This window comes from Heptranchias perlo, chromosome 33 (genome assembly GCF_035084215.1).
Source record: "Heptranchias perlo isolate sHepPer1 chromosome 33, sHepPer1.hap1, whole genome shotgun sequence".
NCBI classification, from domain to species: domain Eukaryota; kingdom Metazoa; phylum Chordata; class Chondrichthyes; order Hexanchiformes; family Hexanchidae; genus Heptranchias; species Heptranchias perlo.
The window spans coordinates 1,138,745-1,155,252 of NC_090357.1; the positions used below are offsets into that span (position 1 = coordinate 1,138,745).

General features: G+C 49.1%; 1 protein-coding gene across 1 annotated transcript in view; it reads left to right on the forward strand.

Annotated features, from left to right (window-relative positions):
- Nucleotides 1-10,868: 10,868 nt before the first annotated feature.
- Nucleotides 10,869-16,508, forward strand: part of LOC137301246 (thy-1 membrane glycoprotein-like) — a 9,175-nt gene continuing 3,535 nt past the window's right edge. Inside the window, exons 1-2 of the mRNA XM_067970707.1 lie at nucleotides 10,869-10,904; nucleotides 15,872-16,219. Coding sequence (XP_067826808.1) covers nucleotides 10,871-10,904; nucleotides 15,872-16,219 — 382 coding nt within the window. The 5' untranslated portion in view covers nucleotides 10,869-10,870. The remainder of the gene's footprint in view (nucleotides 10,905-15,871; nucleotides 16,220-16,508) is intronic.

Consider the following 16,508-nt stretch of genomic DNA (forward strand, 5'->3'; position numbering starts at 1 on the left):
CCAGAGTTCTGAAAGAGGTAGCCATGGAAATAGTGGATGCATTAGTTGTCATCTTCCAAAATTCTATAGATTATGGAACAGTTCCTGCAGATTGGAGGGTGGCAAATGTAACCCCACTATTTTAAAAAGGAGGGAGAGAGAAAACAGGGAACTACAGACCAGTTAGCCTAACATCAGTAGTAGTGAAAATGCTAGAGTCTATTATAAAGGATGTGATAACAGAACACTTGGAGGGCATCAATGGGATTGGACAAAGTCAACATGGATTTATGAAAGGAAAATCATGTTTGACAAATCTACTGGAGTTTTTTGAGGATGTAACTGGTAGAATAGATCAGGGAGAACCAGTGGATGTGGTGTATTTCGATTTTCAGAAGGCCTTTGATAAAGTCCCACATAAGAGGTTAGTGTGCAAAATTAAAGCACATGGGATTGGTGGTAATATACTGGCATGGATTGAAAATTGGTTAACAGACAGGAAACAGAGAGTAGGAATAAATGGGTCTTTTTCTGGGTGGCAGGCAGTGACTAGTGGGGTACCACAGGGATCAGTGCTTGGGCCCCAGCTATTCACAATATATATCAATGGTTTGGATGAGGGGACCAAATGTAATATTTCCAAATTTGCTGATGACACAAAACTAGGTGGGATTGTGAGTTGTGAGGGAGGATGCAAAGAGGTTTTCCACTTTGGAAGAAAAAACACAAAGGCAGATTATTATTTAAATGGTGATAGATTGGGGAATATTGATGTACAAAGGGACCTGGGTGTCCTTGTACACCAGTCACTGAAAGCAAACATGCAGGTGCAGCAAGCAGTTAGGAAGGCAAATGGTATGTTGGCCTTCATTGCAAGAGGATTTGAGTACAGGAGCAAGGATGTCTTACTGCAGTTATACAGGGCCTTGGTGAGACCACATCTGGAGTATTGTGTGCATTTTTGCTCTCCTTACCTAAGAAAGGATATACTTGCCATAGAGGGAGAGCAGCGAAGGCTCACCAGGGATCCCTGGGATGGCAGAACTGTCGTGTGAGGAGAGATTGGGTCGACTCGGCCTGTATTCACTAGAGTTTAGAAGAATGAGAGAGGATCTCATTGAAAAGTATAAAATTCTGACAGGGCTAGACAGACTGGATGCAGGGAGGATGTTTCCCCTGGCTGGGGGTGTCCAGAATGAGGGGTCACAGTCTCAGGATACGGGGTAGGATATTTAGGACTGAGATGAGGAGAAATTTCTTCACTCAGAGGGTGGTGAACCTGTGGAATTCTCTACCACAGAAGACTGTGGAGGCCAAGTCACTGAATATATTTAAGAAAGAGATAGATTTCTAGACACAAAAGGCATCAAGGGGTATGGGGAGAGAGCGGGAATATGGTATTGAGATGGAGGATCAGCCATGATCATATTGAATGGCGGAGCAGGCTCGAAGGGCCGAATGGCCTACTCCTGCTCCTATTTCCTATGTTTCTATGTTCCTCAGATAATGCCACATAATTCACCATAACCAACACAATCTCTCACATGGACTTGCCTTATCCTTGCTTCTCCCCTCCTCCTGACCCCATCTTCCTTTGTGCTCAATCTCCCATTCACCATGCTGCACTTCACATTTGACCATTGCTGGTCCAACGCAGTTTGCAAATTTCTACAGATGTTGCATTTTCTCCATTATAACACCTAGTGTGGGCATGAATTATAGAGTTGGTGGCATCAAAGGTTTAAAATGTCAGAAGGAAAGACTTGTGTTTATGATACATCTTTACCATATCTCTCCGAAACCTCCCACAGCACTTCATTTATACGGACAATGATGGACAGGGAAAGACCCTCTGGTCCACCCAGCTGGTCCCGCACAATCGTGATACCTTGTGTACCCACCCCACCCAAAACCCTGTGATCTCCTCTCTGACCCCCCCCCCTTAGGTGATTGAAACTAGTCCAGGAGATCACCCTGACCCTGATTAACGTTACCAGGTACCTACCTCTTATACCAGGTGATCTCCAGACCAACCGGAAACAGGTCCAGCTCTCGCTTGAGGGAATTCAGTGGATCGGCGTTCACCGCACGAGCCGGAGCCTGTTCCAGTGATCCACGATTCTCTGGGAAAAGAACCTCCTCCTGACGTCTAACCTCGATCTGGCCTCATACAACTTAAAATTGTGACCCCTGATCCTCCCTAAACTATTTAATTGAAACAAACTGTCAACTCAAAACAATCTATTCCCTTCATCATCTTACAAACCTCAATCAGATCATCCCCTAAGTCTACACTTCTCTAAAGTGGAGAGACCTGGCTCTTCTAGCTTATCTTGATAACTAAGATGCTTTAAGCTGGGAATTAGTCCAGTGACGCTCCTCTGCACCTTTCCAAATATTACCCACCACGTGAGGGTCCAAAACTGGACACAATATTCCAACTGATGTCTCCGTCCAGTCTACGGGAACCGTCCCAGAGTGCAGTGAACTATTAAAGATACGGACAAGGGGCTCGCACTGCACATGTCCCAACTCCCCGAGGGCCCTCGACTGGATATCATCCGCCCGGCTGCTCCATCTGCTTTCAGCTTCTTAATTCTATCTAAAACAATATGTTCACCTATGTTAATAACACTCGTTTTATTATTAACATCCTTAAATTGTAACAGTCGAGCAGCATCTTCAGGAGTGAAGACTGATCAAAGTCCTCATTTAATATTTCCACCATCCCCAGTGAGTCCTTTGTAACCTGCCCTTGAGCGTCCATCAGTGACCCAATACCCTCTTTGACCGTCCTCTGACTCTTCATATAACTGGAAAAGCTTTCACCATCACTTCCTCAATTGTCCACTTTCCTCTTATCCTTTTAGCTGATCTAATAGCAGTCTTCGTTTTCTTCGCTGTTCTTTGTACTTAATCCTGTTTAGTTGAGTATTAAATGCCTTAAGATTGGAGAAACATTTTTGTACGTGACCAGACAGCCTGTGTGGCTTTTTCTTACCACACTCACTGTGGCTTTGAAATGAAACCCTGTTGTTATGTAGGCAAACCAAGCAACTATCTTGTGCACAGAAAGATCCCACAAGCAGCATTGAGATGGATGACCAAATAACCTGTTTTGGTGGCATTGGTTGGGAACATAGGAACAGGAGTAGGCCATTCAGCCCCTCGTGCCTGCTCTGCCAAGGGTTAAGGGATGAATGTTAGCCAAGACCCCCAGGAACATTCCCTGCTCATTGTTGAATAGGCCATGGGATCTTTAACACACAACTGAAGAGGGGCCTCAGTTTAACGTTTCATGTGAAGGACAGGACTCTCTCAATACCACACTGGAGGGCCAGCCTGGGTTATGAGCTGAAGTCCTGAAGCTGAGAGGGAACCCACAACCTTTGGCTCCACAGGCAAGAGTGAGACCGACTGAGCCAAACTGACGCAAGAAAATGGATGACTCATCAAAGCTAATGCAATCCAACCCTAATGGTTGGTTATGTTGGTATTGATTGATTACTAATATGTTCAAGTTACAATAAATGCACTAAAAATACCACAGAGCACTGCTTTCTGGACAGGCGGCAGTAACATTACTGGCATTCTCCAACTTCCCCTAAGTCTTTTAATATTTAATATTCAGACTCTGTGGAACCATCTCTGCTCACTTTATTTTCTGTTATGCTCTGACTAGATTGATTTTTATTGATCCAATTTCTCCCTGATATCATCAGGTCTGGAGCTGGAATCAGGTCTCCAGGCTTCACTATCACATCATCCATTTCAAGTTGTACTGACTTGTATAGATATTGCTACTGTTCATCACTGCTTTTAGCCAATCTCATTCAGTAATGGAAAACACGGCAACAGCCAATCTCTGTCGATCTCAGTCTTCAAAACTTCAATTGACCCTCAGAATCCACAGATTTTTGGGGGAGAGAGTTCCAGATTTCCACTACCCTTTGTGTGAAGAAATGCTTCCTGATTTCACTGCTAAAGGCCCAGCTCTAATTTTAAGATTGTGCCCCCTTTGTTCTGGATTCCCCACCAGAGGAAATAGTTTTTATGCATCTTTTTTTTTATTCGTTCATGGGATGTGGGCATCGCTGGCGAGGCCGGCATTTATTGCCCATCCCTAATTGCCCTTGAGAAGGTGGTGGTGAGCCGCCTTCTTGAACCGCTGCAGTCCGTGTGGTGAAGGTTCTCCCACAGTGCTGTTAGGAAGGGAGTTCCAGGATTTTGACCCAGCGACGATGAAGGAACGGCGATCTATTTCCAAGTCGGGATGGTGTGTGACTTGGAGGGGAACGTGCAGGTGGTGTTGTTCCCATGTGCCTGCTGCCCTTGTCCTTCTAGGTGGTAGAGGTCGCGGGTTTGGGAGGTGCTGTCGAAGAAGCCTTGGCGAGTTGCTGCAGTGCATCCTGTGGATGGTGCACACTGCAGCCACAGTGCGCCGGTGGTGAAGGGAGTGAATGTTTAGGGTGGTGGATGGGGTGCCAATCAAGCGGGCTGCTTTGTCCTATCAACTCCTTTTATCGTTTTGAACATCTCGATTAGATCATCTCCCAATCTTCTAAACTTGAGGGAATCCAAGCCCAGTCGATGCGACCTGTCCTCATAATTTAACCCTTTTAGCCCTGGTACCATTCTGGTGAATCTGTGCTGCACCCCCTCCAAGGCCAATATATCCTTCCTGAAGTGCGGTGCTCAGAACTGAACCCAGTCTCCAGATGTGGTCTGACCAAGGCTCTGTACAGCTGGAACATAACTTCCTCACTTTTGTATTCCAGCCCCCGAGATTAAGGCCAACATTCCATTCGCCTTTTTGATTATCTTTTTGCACCTGTCCATTAGTTTTTCGTGATTTGTTTACCTGGACACCTAAATCTCTCTCTGCTCCTCTACAGTTCCTCGTCTCTCACCATTAAGAAAATACTCTGATTTATCTTTTGTGGGTCCAAAGTGGGTGACCTCACACATGCCCACATTGAATTCCATCTGCCTCAGTTTTTCCCACTCACTCAATCTGTCTGTCCGTTTGTAACTGTCTGCTTTGATCCAGTGGGATTGGGCTCAGTCCGTGGACCCTATGACCTGCCCACACTCAGGTCTAGCCTCACAGATAGAGGTAGAGGGCTGATGGGTTCCATGGAACTGTACCCCAGCATTGGGTCAGGCCTTCAGGAGAAGAGTGGGCCAAGTGAGGAAATGTTTTTACATCACTCCCTTCTAAGAACATAAGAACATAAAAAATAGGAGCAGGAGTAGGCCAATCGGCCCCTCGAGCCTGCTCCGCCATTCAATAAGATCATGGCTGATCTGATCCTAACCTCAAATCTAAATTCATGTCCAATTTCCTGCCCGCTCCCCGTAACCCCTAATTCCCTTTACTTCTAGGAAACTGTCTATTTCTGTTTTAAATTTATTTAATGATGTAGCTTCCACAGCTTCCTGGGGCAGCAAATTCCACAGACCTACCACCCTCTGAGTGAAGAAGTTTCTCCTCATCTCAGTTTTGAAAGAGCAGCCCCTTATTCTAAGATTATGCCCCCTAGTTCTAGTTTCACCCATCCTTGGGAACATCCTTACCGCATCCACCCGATCAAGCCCCTTCACAATCTTATATGTTTCAATAAGATCGCCTCTCATTCTTCTGAACTCCAATGAGTAGAGTCCCAATCTACTCAACCTCTCCTCATATGTCCACCCCCTCATCCTGGGATTAACCGAGTGAACCTTCTTTGTACTGCCTCGAGAGCAAGTATGTCTTTTCTTAAGTATGGACACCAAAACTGTATGCAGTATTCCAGGTGCGGTCTCACCAATACTTTATATAACTGCAGCAATACCTCCCTGTTTTTATATTCTATCCCCCTAGCAATAAAAGCCAACATTCCGTTGGCCTTCTTGATCACCTGCTGCACCTGCATACTAACCTTTTGATTTTCTTGCACTAGGACCCCCAGATCCCTTTGTACTGCAGTACTTTCCAGTTTCTCGCCATTAAGATAATAACTTGCTCTCTGATTTTTCCTGCCAAAGTGCATAACCTCACATTTTCCAATATTGTATTTCATCTGCCAAATCTCCGCCCACTCACCCAGCCTGTCTATATCCCCCTGTAGGTTTTTTATGTCCTCCTCACTCTCTACTTTCCCTCCCATCTTTGTATCATCTGCAAACTTTGATATGTTACGCTCGGTCCCCTCCTCCAAATCGTTAATATAGATTGTAAAGAGTTGGGGACCCAGCCCCGACCCCTGCGGAACACCACTGGCTACTGGTTGCCAGTCCGAGAATGAACCATTTATCCCAACTCTCTGCTTCCTGTTAGATAACCAATCCTCCACCCATGCCAGAATATTACCCCCAATCCAGTGATTCTTTATCTTGAGCAATAATCTTTTATGTGGCACCTTGTCGAATGCCTTCTGGAAGTCTAAATACACTACGTCCACTGGTTCCCCTTTATCCACCCTGTAGGTTATGTCCTCAAAGAACTCAAGTAAATTTGTCAGACATGACTTCCCCTTCGTAAAGCCATGCTGACTTTGTCCTATTAAATTATGTTTATCCAAATGCTCCGCTACTGTCTAACTATCCCCTGCACTACTGGTCCCCCTGAATGGGGCAATCCAACACTCTGACCCCCACATTACTGGGCACTATCGATAGTGGTACAGCACTTTATTTACTAAATCAAAAGTAAAATGCTGCAGATGCTGGAAATGTAAAATAAAAACAGAAAATGCTGGAAACATCCAGCAGGTCTGGCAGCATCTGTGGGGAGAGAAACAGAGTTAATGTTTCAGGTCGATGAGCTTTCGTCAGTATGGGTGTGCGATGGGTGTGCGGATGGGTGTGCGATGGGTGTGCGATGGGCCTCAGTACTCTGTCCCTCACACTCACCTCCTTTCCTCAATCTTGTATTGTGCTTTGTATGGATGACATCAACTCTGCCAATCCTTAGCCAGTCTTAGACACAGCTCTGGCCAGGGGTCTCTACCTGACCTGGTAACCAATGTTTCAGAGGCTGACAGACCTGCTCTGTGTTTTCTGTTGGTTTTTCTCCCATTCAGAAGTGTTTTTCCAACCTGTCCCAGCCACAGGTCAGAAACCCCCTCCTGTCCATCATTCAAAGATGGGTCAGTTCTCAATGCAGTCCCTGCCTCAAACCACAGGAAGGCCTGGAGAGCATTAACAGGAGACTGGGCAGATTACATCACTACTTGATCCAGACATGCTCTGAGGGTGGTGTCTGAATCTGAGAGACGTGGCAGGGAATGTTTAATATTCTGAGTGGTTGGGGGCGTGTTATACCGGCTGGGGGTGTGAGCTGATGTACCGCAGTCACTGCTGCAGTGAGAGTTTCTTCACTTCACATCTCACAGCATCCTCATCACTGCAGCTTCGCTTCCTTCCTATTTCAATAAAGTGGAAGCAAAAGATTCAGAAGCAAATCCACAGAGGAGCGGCGGGAGCGCGCAGCGCGGGCACGACACTCCAGAGAGACACAAGAGGCGAGATCGGGACAGGTAAGGAATTCCAGGGAAAAGGTGGAGGGACTAGGAGTGAGTGAGGAATAACAGGGAGGAGGAGGGGGTCGGATGGAGAGGGGGGAAAAGGACAGGGTGTAAAACAGAACTGAAAATATCAAACTGGGAGGAAAAAGGGCTCGAATTAAAGCCGAAAAAATACAGAGAGGAGAGAGGGAGCGGAGAATAGGGAGAGGGGAGAGGGAGAGAGGGGGGAATGGGGAGAGGGAGAGGGGAATGGGGAGGAGAGAGGGGGGAATGGGGAGAGGGAGAAGGGGGAATGGGGAGAGGGAGAGGGGAATGGGAGAGGGAGAGAGGGGGAATGGGGAGAGGGAGAAGGGGGAATGGGGAGAGGGAGAGGGGAATGGGGAGAGGGAGAGAGGGGAATGGGGAGAGGGAGAGGGGAATGGGGAGAGGGAGAGAGGGGGAATGGGGAGAGGGAGAAGGGGAATGGGGAGAGGGAGAGGGGAATGGGGAGAGGGAGAGAGGGGGAATGGGGAGAGGGAGAAGGGGGAATGGGGAGAGGGAGAGGGGAATGGGGAGAGGGAGAGAGGGGGGAATGGGGAGAGGGAGCGGAGAATAGGGAGAGGGGAGAGGGAGAGAGGGGGGAATGGGGACAGGAGGGAGGGAGAGGGGGAGAGGGGAATGGGGAGAGGGAGAGAGGGGGGAATGGGGAGAGGGAGAAGGGGGAATGGAGAGGGGGGAATGGAGAGAGGGAGAGGGGGGAGAGGGGAATGGGGAGAGGGAGAAGGAAGGGATGGAGGGGGAGAGGGGAATGGAGCGGGATGGGGAGAGGGAGAGGGATGGGGAGGGAGGGATGGAGAGGGAGAGGGATGGAGAGAGGGATGGGGAGGGATGGAGAGGGAGAGGGAGAGAGGGATGGAGAGGGAGGGATGGGGAGTTATGCTGCAGGAAGGCTGCGGCTGGTGAGAGATTTAACCTGGAAAAGGAGAAAATGGTCTTTAATAATAAGCAGAGATCAGGAGGAAAGGCAGAAATAAATTCTCGATCGATAGTAAAAAAAAATCATGTTTTTCTTCAAATCCAGGTTAAATATCGGGATATTTTTTCAGTCTGAGATTAATCTGCAGAATCCGGAATCCGGGCGGGGCCGCTCGGTCCCCAAACCCCGGCACAAAGTTACTGCGGATTTCTGCTGATTACAATTCAAGGGAAGGGGTGAAGGTGACAAGAAATGCGGCAAAACAGGGACTGGGGGTGATACAGGGACTGGGGGTGATACGGGGCAGTGAAATGGGAAAACCATTTCTGGGGAATCTATCTGGGTTAGAAAAAGTCCGACACTGCGTGACATTGGATGATTTTCGTCTCCCCCCAACCCCAGACTCGCCCCAGACTCTCCCCCCAGTCCCAGACTCTCCCCAGACTCTCCCCCCAGTCCCAGACTCTCCCCAGACTCTCCCCCCAACCCCAGACTCTCCCCCCAGTCCCAGACTCTCCCCAGACTCTCCCCCCAGTCCCAGACTCTCCCCAGGTTCTCCCCCCAGCCCCAGACTCTCCCCCAGTCCCAGACTCTCCCCCCACCCCCAGACTCTACCCAGGTTCTCCCCCCAGCCCCAGACTCTCCCCAGGCTCTCCCCCAGCCCCAGACTCTCCCCCCAGCCCCAGACTCTCCCCCAGACTCTCCCCCCAGCCCCAGACTCTCCCCAAGCTCTCCCCCAGCCCCAGACTTTCCCCCCACCCCCAGACTCTCCCCAGGTTCTCCCCCCAGCCCCAGACTTCTCCCCAGACTCTCCCCCCAGCCCCAGACTCTCCCCCAGACTCTCCCCCCAGCCCCAGACTCTCCCCAGGCTCTCCCCCAGCCCCAGACTCTCCCCCCACCCCCAGACTCTCCCAGGTTCTCCCCCCAGCCCCAGACTCTCCCCCTATCCCCGATCAGTCTTGTTTTGTGGGTGGGGCAGGTCACAGCTTCGCAGTTGATTTTGCTTTTTGTACAATTATTCGACTGGTTTATTTTTTAATGTCCATTTCTCTCTTCTGTAATTTTCCTTTTGTTGGGACATCTGCTGCAGGAGGAGCATTGACCCCCGCCCCCCCACCGAGCAGCTCTGACCCCCCCCCCCCCCGAGCAGCTCTGACCCCCCCCCCCCCCGAGCAGCTCAGACCCCCCCCCCCGAGCAGCTCAGACCCCCCCCCCAAGCAGCTCGGACTCCACCCCCCCCGAGCAGCTCTGACCCCCCCCCCCCCCCGAGCAGCTCTGACCCCCCCCCCCCCCCGAGCAGCTCAGACCCCCCCCCAAGCAGCTCGGACTCCACCCCCCCCGAGCAGCTCTGACCCCCCCCCCCCCCCGAGCAGCTCTGACCCCCCCCCCCCCCCAAGCAGCTCGGACTCCACCCCCCCCGAGCAGCTCTGACCCCCAACCTCGCCCCGAGCAGCTCGGACTCCACCCCACCCCGAGCAGCTCAGAGTCCCATCCTCCTCCATGAGCAGCTCTGACCCCCCTCCCCCCACCCCCCCAAGCACCGTTGACTGAGATTCTGTGCAATGCATGAGAATATTGTACAAACCTCACATCAGTAAATTTATGAAAGACCCATTTCCTCCAATATTCTTGTAGATTTCTGGACTCTGAATGACATACTTTAACCAATTGTACAGAGTCAATCTTTGTTGTCTTGTAAACATTTGTACCATCAGTAACTTGCTGTGTATTTCTGCTTCTGTGTAATTATCTTATTTGTAAATAAACCTGAGTATTAGCTTTAGCCTGAGTGTAATGGTTTGACAGTGTTTGTATTTAGAATAGAAAGGGCGGTGAAAGCAGATTCAAAAGTAACTTTCAAAATGGAATTGGATAAGTACTTGAAGGGGAAAAATTTCCAGGGTTATGGGGAAAAAGCAGAAGGGTGGGACTAATTAGATAGGTCTTTCAAAGAGACGGTACAGGCATGATGGGCTGAATGGCCTCCTTCTGTGCTGTCTGATTCTATTGGAGGTCTTGGTCCACATGGTCTTGTGCAATATACCTCAATAGAAGTGTGATTTCTGGTCCTGTGTTATGATTAGCCCATTCACAGGGCTCAGAAAGGCAGAAGGTCCAGTTCATGGGAAGCTCTGTCTGATTATAGAAATTGGCTTTCGGCTGTGGTAATGGCCGATTATCATATTATTTCTGTTTATAAAAAGATAAATGGCCACAAATGGAAGCATTTGGAAGAGTTGAGGGATTTTCTTCATTGTACCTGCCTGAGGACTATTTGGGAACTGATTGCTGTGGGAAGCTGGAGTCACATCAGCAAATGGTGCCAGGTTCACGGTGACCCGAACAGGACTTCTGTTTATTTCACAGGTGCAGATCGTGGATTGTGGAAAGTTCTCAGTGTTACTGAAGATGAATCATACTGAAGATGAATCATCTGCTGATACTCTGTGTCCTGGCAGGTATGTGCTCTCCGGGGAATTTGATTTTCTGCTTTGAGCAAACACCCGCAGTGGTTGGGACATTTTACCAAGGCCGTGTGCATTGTGCAGCCAGGTGAACTGTAAGACTCAGCAAGTTCAAATCGAGCTACAAATATTTCAAACTGTTGGGTTTTTTCTCTTTATTGTTGAAATTAAAACTTAAAAAATAAATCTCACTCTTACCAAGGTTCAGTTCCAGCACCTCGATAAGCCCTGACCCTCGACCCAAGCACCCCGACCCCTGAACTGAGGAGGCCTGACCCCCACCCATGCAGCCCTGAGCTCTGACCCGAGCAGCCCTGACCCCCAACCCCCGCCCCCCCCCCCCCGACCACCTTCCTCAAGAAATCTAAACTGTGAGTGTCTTTGGGTTATTCGACCATGGGGAGCATCATGGCGGGTTTGGTCCTGGGCCTGTGTAGATGGAAGAAGTCAGGGCTGGTCTCACTGCCCTAGGCAGGGTCACTGCTCCTGATCACTGACCAGTTGCAAAGTGCAATGTGAACATCAAGGTGGGACAGTGATAGACTGGTGAGTGGTCCAGTTAAGTTTCTGGTCAAGGGTGACCCCCAGGATGTTGATGGTGGGGGATTCGGCGATGGTAATGCCGTTGAATGTTGTGGGGAGGTGGTTAGACTCTGTCTCACTGTCTACGCTCACACATGGTGAATGGGCATTTGGGCTAAGTATGAGAGGACAGTATGTGCCCCCAACCGGAGTCAGGGCCTTCAGGAGAAGATTGGGCAATGGGGGCAGGGGATCTCTGAGCTGGGAGAGTTTGCTGCTGACACTGGGTACAGACGTAAAGAAGTGTCCCACATTGTCATCACTCACAAAAAATAGTCCAACAGACAAAACAATTTTTTGGAAAAAGAAAGAAAAATAACCATTAAATATGGGAGTGACGGGCCCGCTGCCCTTTACCTTTCTGAGTTGAGGTATTTTGTTCTTCCAATAATATATGACCATAACGGGAAAAAAAATAGAACCGGATCGCTAACACCAGGAGCATTTCTCACACGTTATGTGTGAAGGTGTCAGATGGCCAGCTGATGTAATGGCACCACAGGTTCACCGGACAAGTGCCCGGCAATGACCATCTCCAACAAGAGAGAGTCTAACCACCTCCCCACAACATTCAACGGCATTACCATTGCCGAATCCCCATCATCAACATCCTGGGGGGTCACCCTTGACCAGAAACTTAACTGGACCAGACACCATGTGACTACTAGAGCAGGTCAGAGGCTGGGTATTCTGTGGCGAGTGACTCACCTCCTGACTCCTCAAAGCCTTTCCACCATCTACAAGGCACAAGTCAGGAGTGTGATGGAATACTCTCCACTTGGCCTGGAGAGCATTCCATCACACTCCAACGCTCCAACACTCCAACGCTCAAGAAGCTCGACACCATCCAGGACAAAGCAGCCCACTTGATTGGCACCCCATCCACCACCCTAAACATTCATTCCCTTCACCACCGGCGCACTGTGGCTGCAGTGTGTACCATCCACAGGATGCACTGCAGCAACACGCCAAGACTTCTTCAGCAGCACCTCCCAAACCCGCAACCTCTACCACCTAGAAGGACAAGGGTAGCAGGTACATGGGAACAACACCACCTGCACGTTCCCCTCCAAGTCACACACCATCCCGACTTGGAAATATATCGCCGTTCCTTCATCGTCGCTGGGTCAAAATCCTGGAACTCCCTTCCTAACAGCACTGTGGGAGAACCGTCACCACACGGACTGCAGCGGTTCAAGAAGGCGGCTCACCACCACCTTCTCAAGGGCAATTAGGGATGGGCAATAAATGCCGGCCTCGCCAGTGACGCCAATATGAATAAACAAAGGGTTGGGTTTGCTGTATTTACATTAATTATATTTTTTAAACTGCAATAAAAATCTGGTGATTAATAAAGGTGTGAAAAATTTTGCAAAGTAGCAGGTTAATGTTAAAGTCTTGAGCCCAAAGCAAACAGGGAAGTTGTGGGAAGAGATTCTGATCATTAAACTAAGCCAAAAAATGGCTCCTCCAACTATGTGGCCATTTTGTGAATTTTGTTTTTAAATTTCACAATCGCAAGTTCCCAAAGTAGGAAAAAATATTAAATAATTTGCTTCTTGGTCACAGCTTTGAGTTAAAATACACCAAACGCCAATTTGTTCACTCCTCCTATCCTCACTCTGTTGAAAGCACGACTTCTCGCCCCATCTCCTGCTCTGACCCATTGTCCTCGTTCCCATTCCAAACAGTCCTTTTTTAAATTGTAATGGAGATTAGTCTCGTCGGGCCTGAGCTGGCAAACTCTGCACTGGGACTGGATGCCGATTAGAGCAAGTCTTCCAATGAAGGACTCCATCAAATAATAACTTTACAATACCACCCCTCACCCCACCCCACCCGACCCCATCCCACCGAACCCCACCCCACCCGACCCCATCCCACCGAACCCCACCCCTCACCCCACCCGACCCCATCCCACCGAACCCCACCCCTCACCCCACCCGACCCCATCCCACCGAACCCCACCCCTCACCCCACCCGACCCCATCCCACCGAACCCCACCCCTCACCCCATCCAATCCCACCCCACCCCACCCTTCACCCCACTCTGACCTATGCTCCCTGCGATGTGTCTCCCCACTGGGAGAGCAGAATCGTCACTTTTGCCATTTTCTTCCACCTTCCTTCCTCTTTATTTCCTATTTTTTGTTTCCTTCCAATTTGATTAATTTATTCACGGGATGTGGGCGTCGCTGGCGAGGCCGGCATTTATTGCCCATCCCTATTGCCCTCGAGAAGGTGGTGGTGAGCCGCCTTCTTGAACCGCTGCAGTCCGTGTGGTGAAGGTTCTCCCACAGTGCTGTTAGGAAGGGAGTTCCAGGATTTTGACCCAGTGACGATGAAGGAACGGCGATATATTTCCAAGTCGGGATGGTGTGTAACTTGGAGGGGAACGTGCAGGTGGTGGTGTTCCCATGTGCCTGCTGCCCTTGTCCTTCCGGTCAAATGGAGGGAGGTGCTCTCAATGTAACCTTGGTGAGTCCTACACTGCATCCTGTAGATAAAACAGCCACAGTTTGCCGGTGATGGAGGGAGTGTCTATTGTCCCAGAAATTGCTTAAAAAAGAACAGTCAGTGCTCACCATTGTTAGTGGCGATATCGAAGAGCAAGTTCCGGCGTTTGCACATGTGCAGTCAAATGCGGAAATGCGGAACTTGCTTCTCCTGGTTTGCCGGTGATATGACAGCTGTGTATTAAAGGGGTATCGCTGGCTGCAATCAACAGAATCAATGGACAAGCGCCAGCTTGCTCTTCTGCACAGCTGGAAAGTAACTAATATCGCCACAAAACAGGTACGCTTAAAAATACCAGGTCTAAACTAAGTTTTAACGGTGCAGTAAGTCTTAATGACTGCCAAACAACTAAATATTAACTTTTAAAAATTGAAAGTTTTTAAAATTTTCTCTTCCGTCTTTTTTATTTATTTCAACTATTTCTTACCCTCTTTTTTCTCGTGGTCTATAAACTGTTTTTACAAATAATTTTAATGTTGTAGTGTTGGACCACTGCTTTTCTGGATATATATTAATGACTTGGACTTGGGTGTACAAGGCACAATTTCAAAATTTGCAGGTAACACAAAACTTGGAAGTGTAGTAAACAGTGAGGAGGATAGTGATGGACTTCAAGAGGATATAGACAGGCTGGTGGCATAGGCAGACACATGGCAGATGAAATTTAACACAGAAAAATGCGAAGTGAAACATTTCAGTAGGAAGAACGAGGAGAGGCAATATAAACTAGAGGGAACAACTCTAAAGGGGTACAGGAACAGAGAGATCTGGGGGTATATGTGCACAAATCGTTGAAGATGGCAGGGCAGGTTGAGAAAGTGGTTAAAAGCTTACGGGATCCTGGGCTTTATAAATAGAGGAATAGAGTAGAAAAGTAAGGAAGTCATGATGAACCTTTATAAAACACTGGTTTGGCCACAACTGGAGTATTGTGTCCAGTTCTGGTCACCGCACTTTAGGAAAGATGTGAAAGCCTTAGAGAGGGTGCAGAAGAGATTTACTAGAATGATTCCAGGGATGAGGGACTTTAGTTACGGGGATAGACTGGAGAAGCTGGGGTTGTTCACCTTGGAACAGAGACGGTTGCGAGGAGATTTGATCGAGGTATTCAAAATCATGAAGGGTCTAGACAGAGTAGATAGAGAGAAACTGTTCCCATTGGCGGAAGGGTCAAGAACCAGAGTACATAGATTTAAGGTGATTGGCAAATGATGACATGAGGAAAAACCTTTTTACGCAGCGAGTGGTTATGATCTGGAATGCACTGCCCGAGGGGGTGGTGGAGGCAGATTCAATCATGGCCTTCAAAAGGGAACTGGATAAATACTTGAAAGGGAAAAAATTGCAGGGCTACAGGATAGGGCGGGGGAGTGGGACGAGCTGGATTGCTCTTGCAGAGGGCCAGCACGGACTCGATGGGCCGAATGGCCTCCTTCCGTGCTGTAACCTTTCTATGATTCTATGATTCTTTTATTTCCTGGATGTTACGTTCCAGTTTGTCAAAAATGCTGCAATCTGATCGGTCGAGGAGAGAGATCGTCTCACTTCTCCCATGGGTCCGAGCTACACTGGAGCTAACGCTGGGCTCTTCTCCGCTTCCTATTCGAGGAAGTGCCCGCAGTAAAGACTGCGGTAAGTTAGTGGGTTAGTATAAATCTATGGAGCGGCGAACACTGTTGGTTTGCCATTGGGAGCAGTTTCTGGGCCGTGGGTGGTATTGGGTTTCTTGAGTGTTGATGCAGCTGCTTCTGACCAGGTGACGATGAGCCTCCTTCTTCGGTTGCTGCGAGTGAGGGTGCAGAAACTGCAGGGTTAAACTATACCACTGGTTTAAAGTGTGGGCCTTTCTCTTCCAATTTCAGTGTTGCCCGTGATGGAAAGCCAGACGATCACAAGTATGGGCGCTTGCACCACAAAAACCAATGATCTGCGAGTCAACTGTCACTACAAGAAGCAGGGCTCTGCTGCCATCAATTACGAGTGGAGCCTCCGCGCAGATAAAGCCCAAGTGAAGGTAATCGCGAGCACAATCAACCCCGATCAGGTGGATTCTACTTTCAAGAATCGGGCAAAAGTAAATCAGACAGAAGCCCAGGTGCAGCTCACCCTGACTGGGTTTGGCACTGCCGATGACGGGAAATATGCTTGTCGTCTCCGCTCAGTCCAGGAACCACACAATGACAACAATAAAACAATTTCAGTTGTGAAAGGTAAGGATATCTTCATCAGAACATAAGGAATCTCACTTGTGAAGAGTCACTCAAAGGGCCCTGGGTGGTTGGAGACCCCACTGGGCCCTGGGTGGTTGGAGATCCCACTGGGCCCTGGGTGGTTGGAGATCCCACTGGGCCCTGGGTGGTTGGAGATCCCACTGGGCCCTGGGTGGTTGGAGATCCCACTGGGCCCAGGGTGGTTGGAGATCCCACTGGGCCCTGGGTGGTTGGAGATCCCACTGGGCCCTGGGTACTTGGAGATCCCACTGGGCCCTGGGTGGTTGGA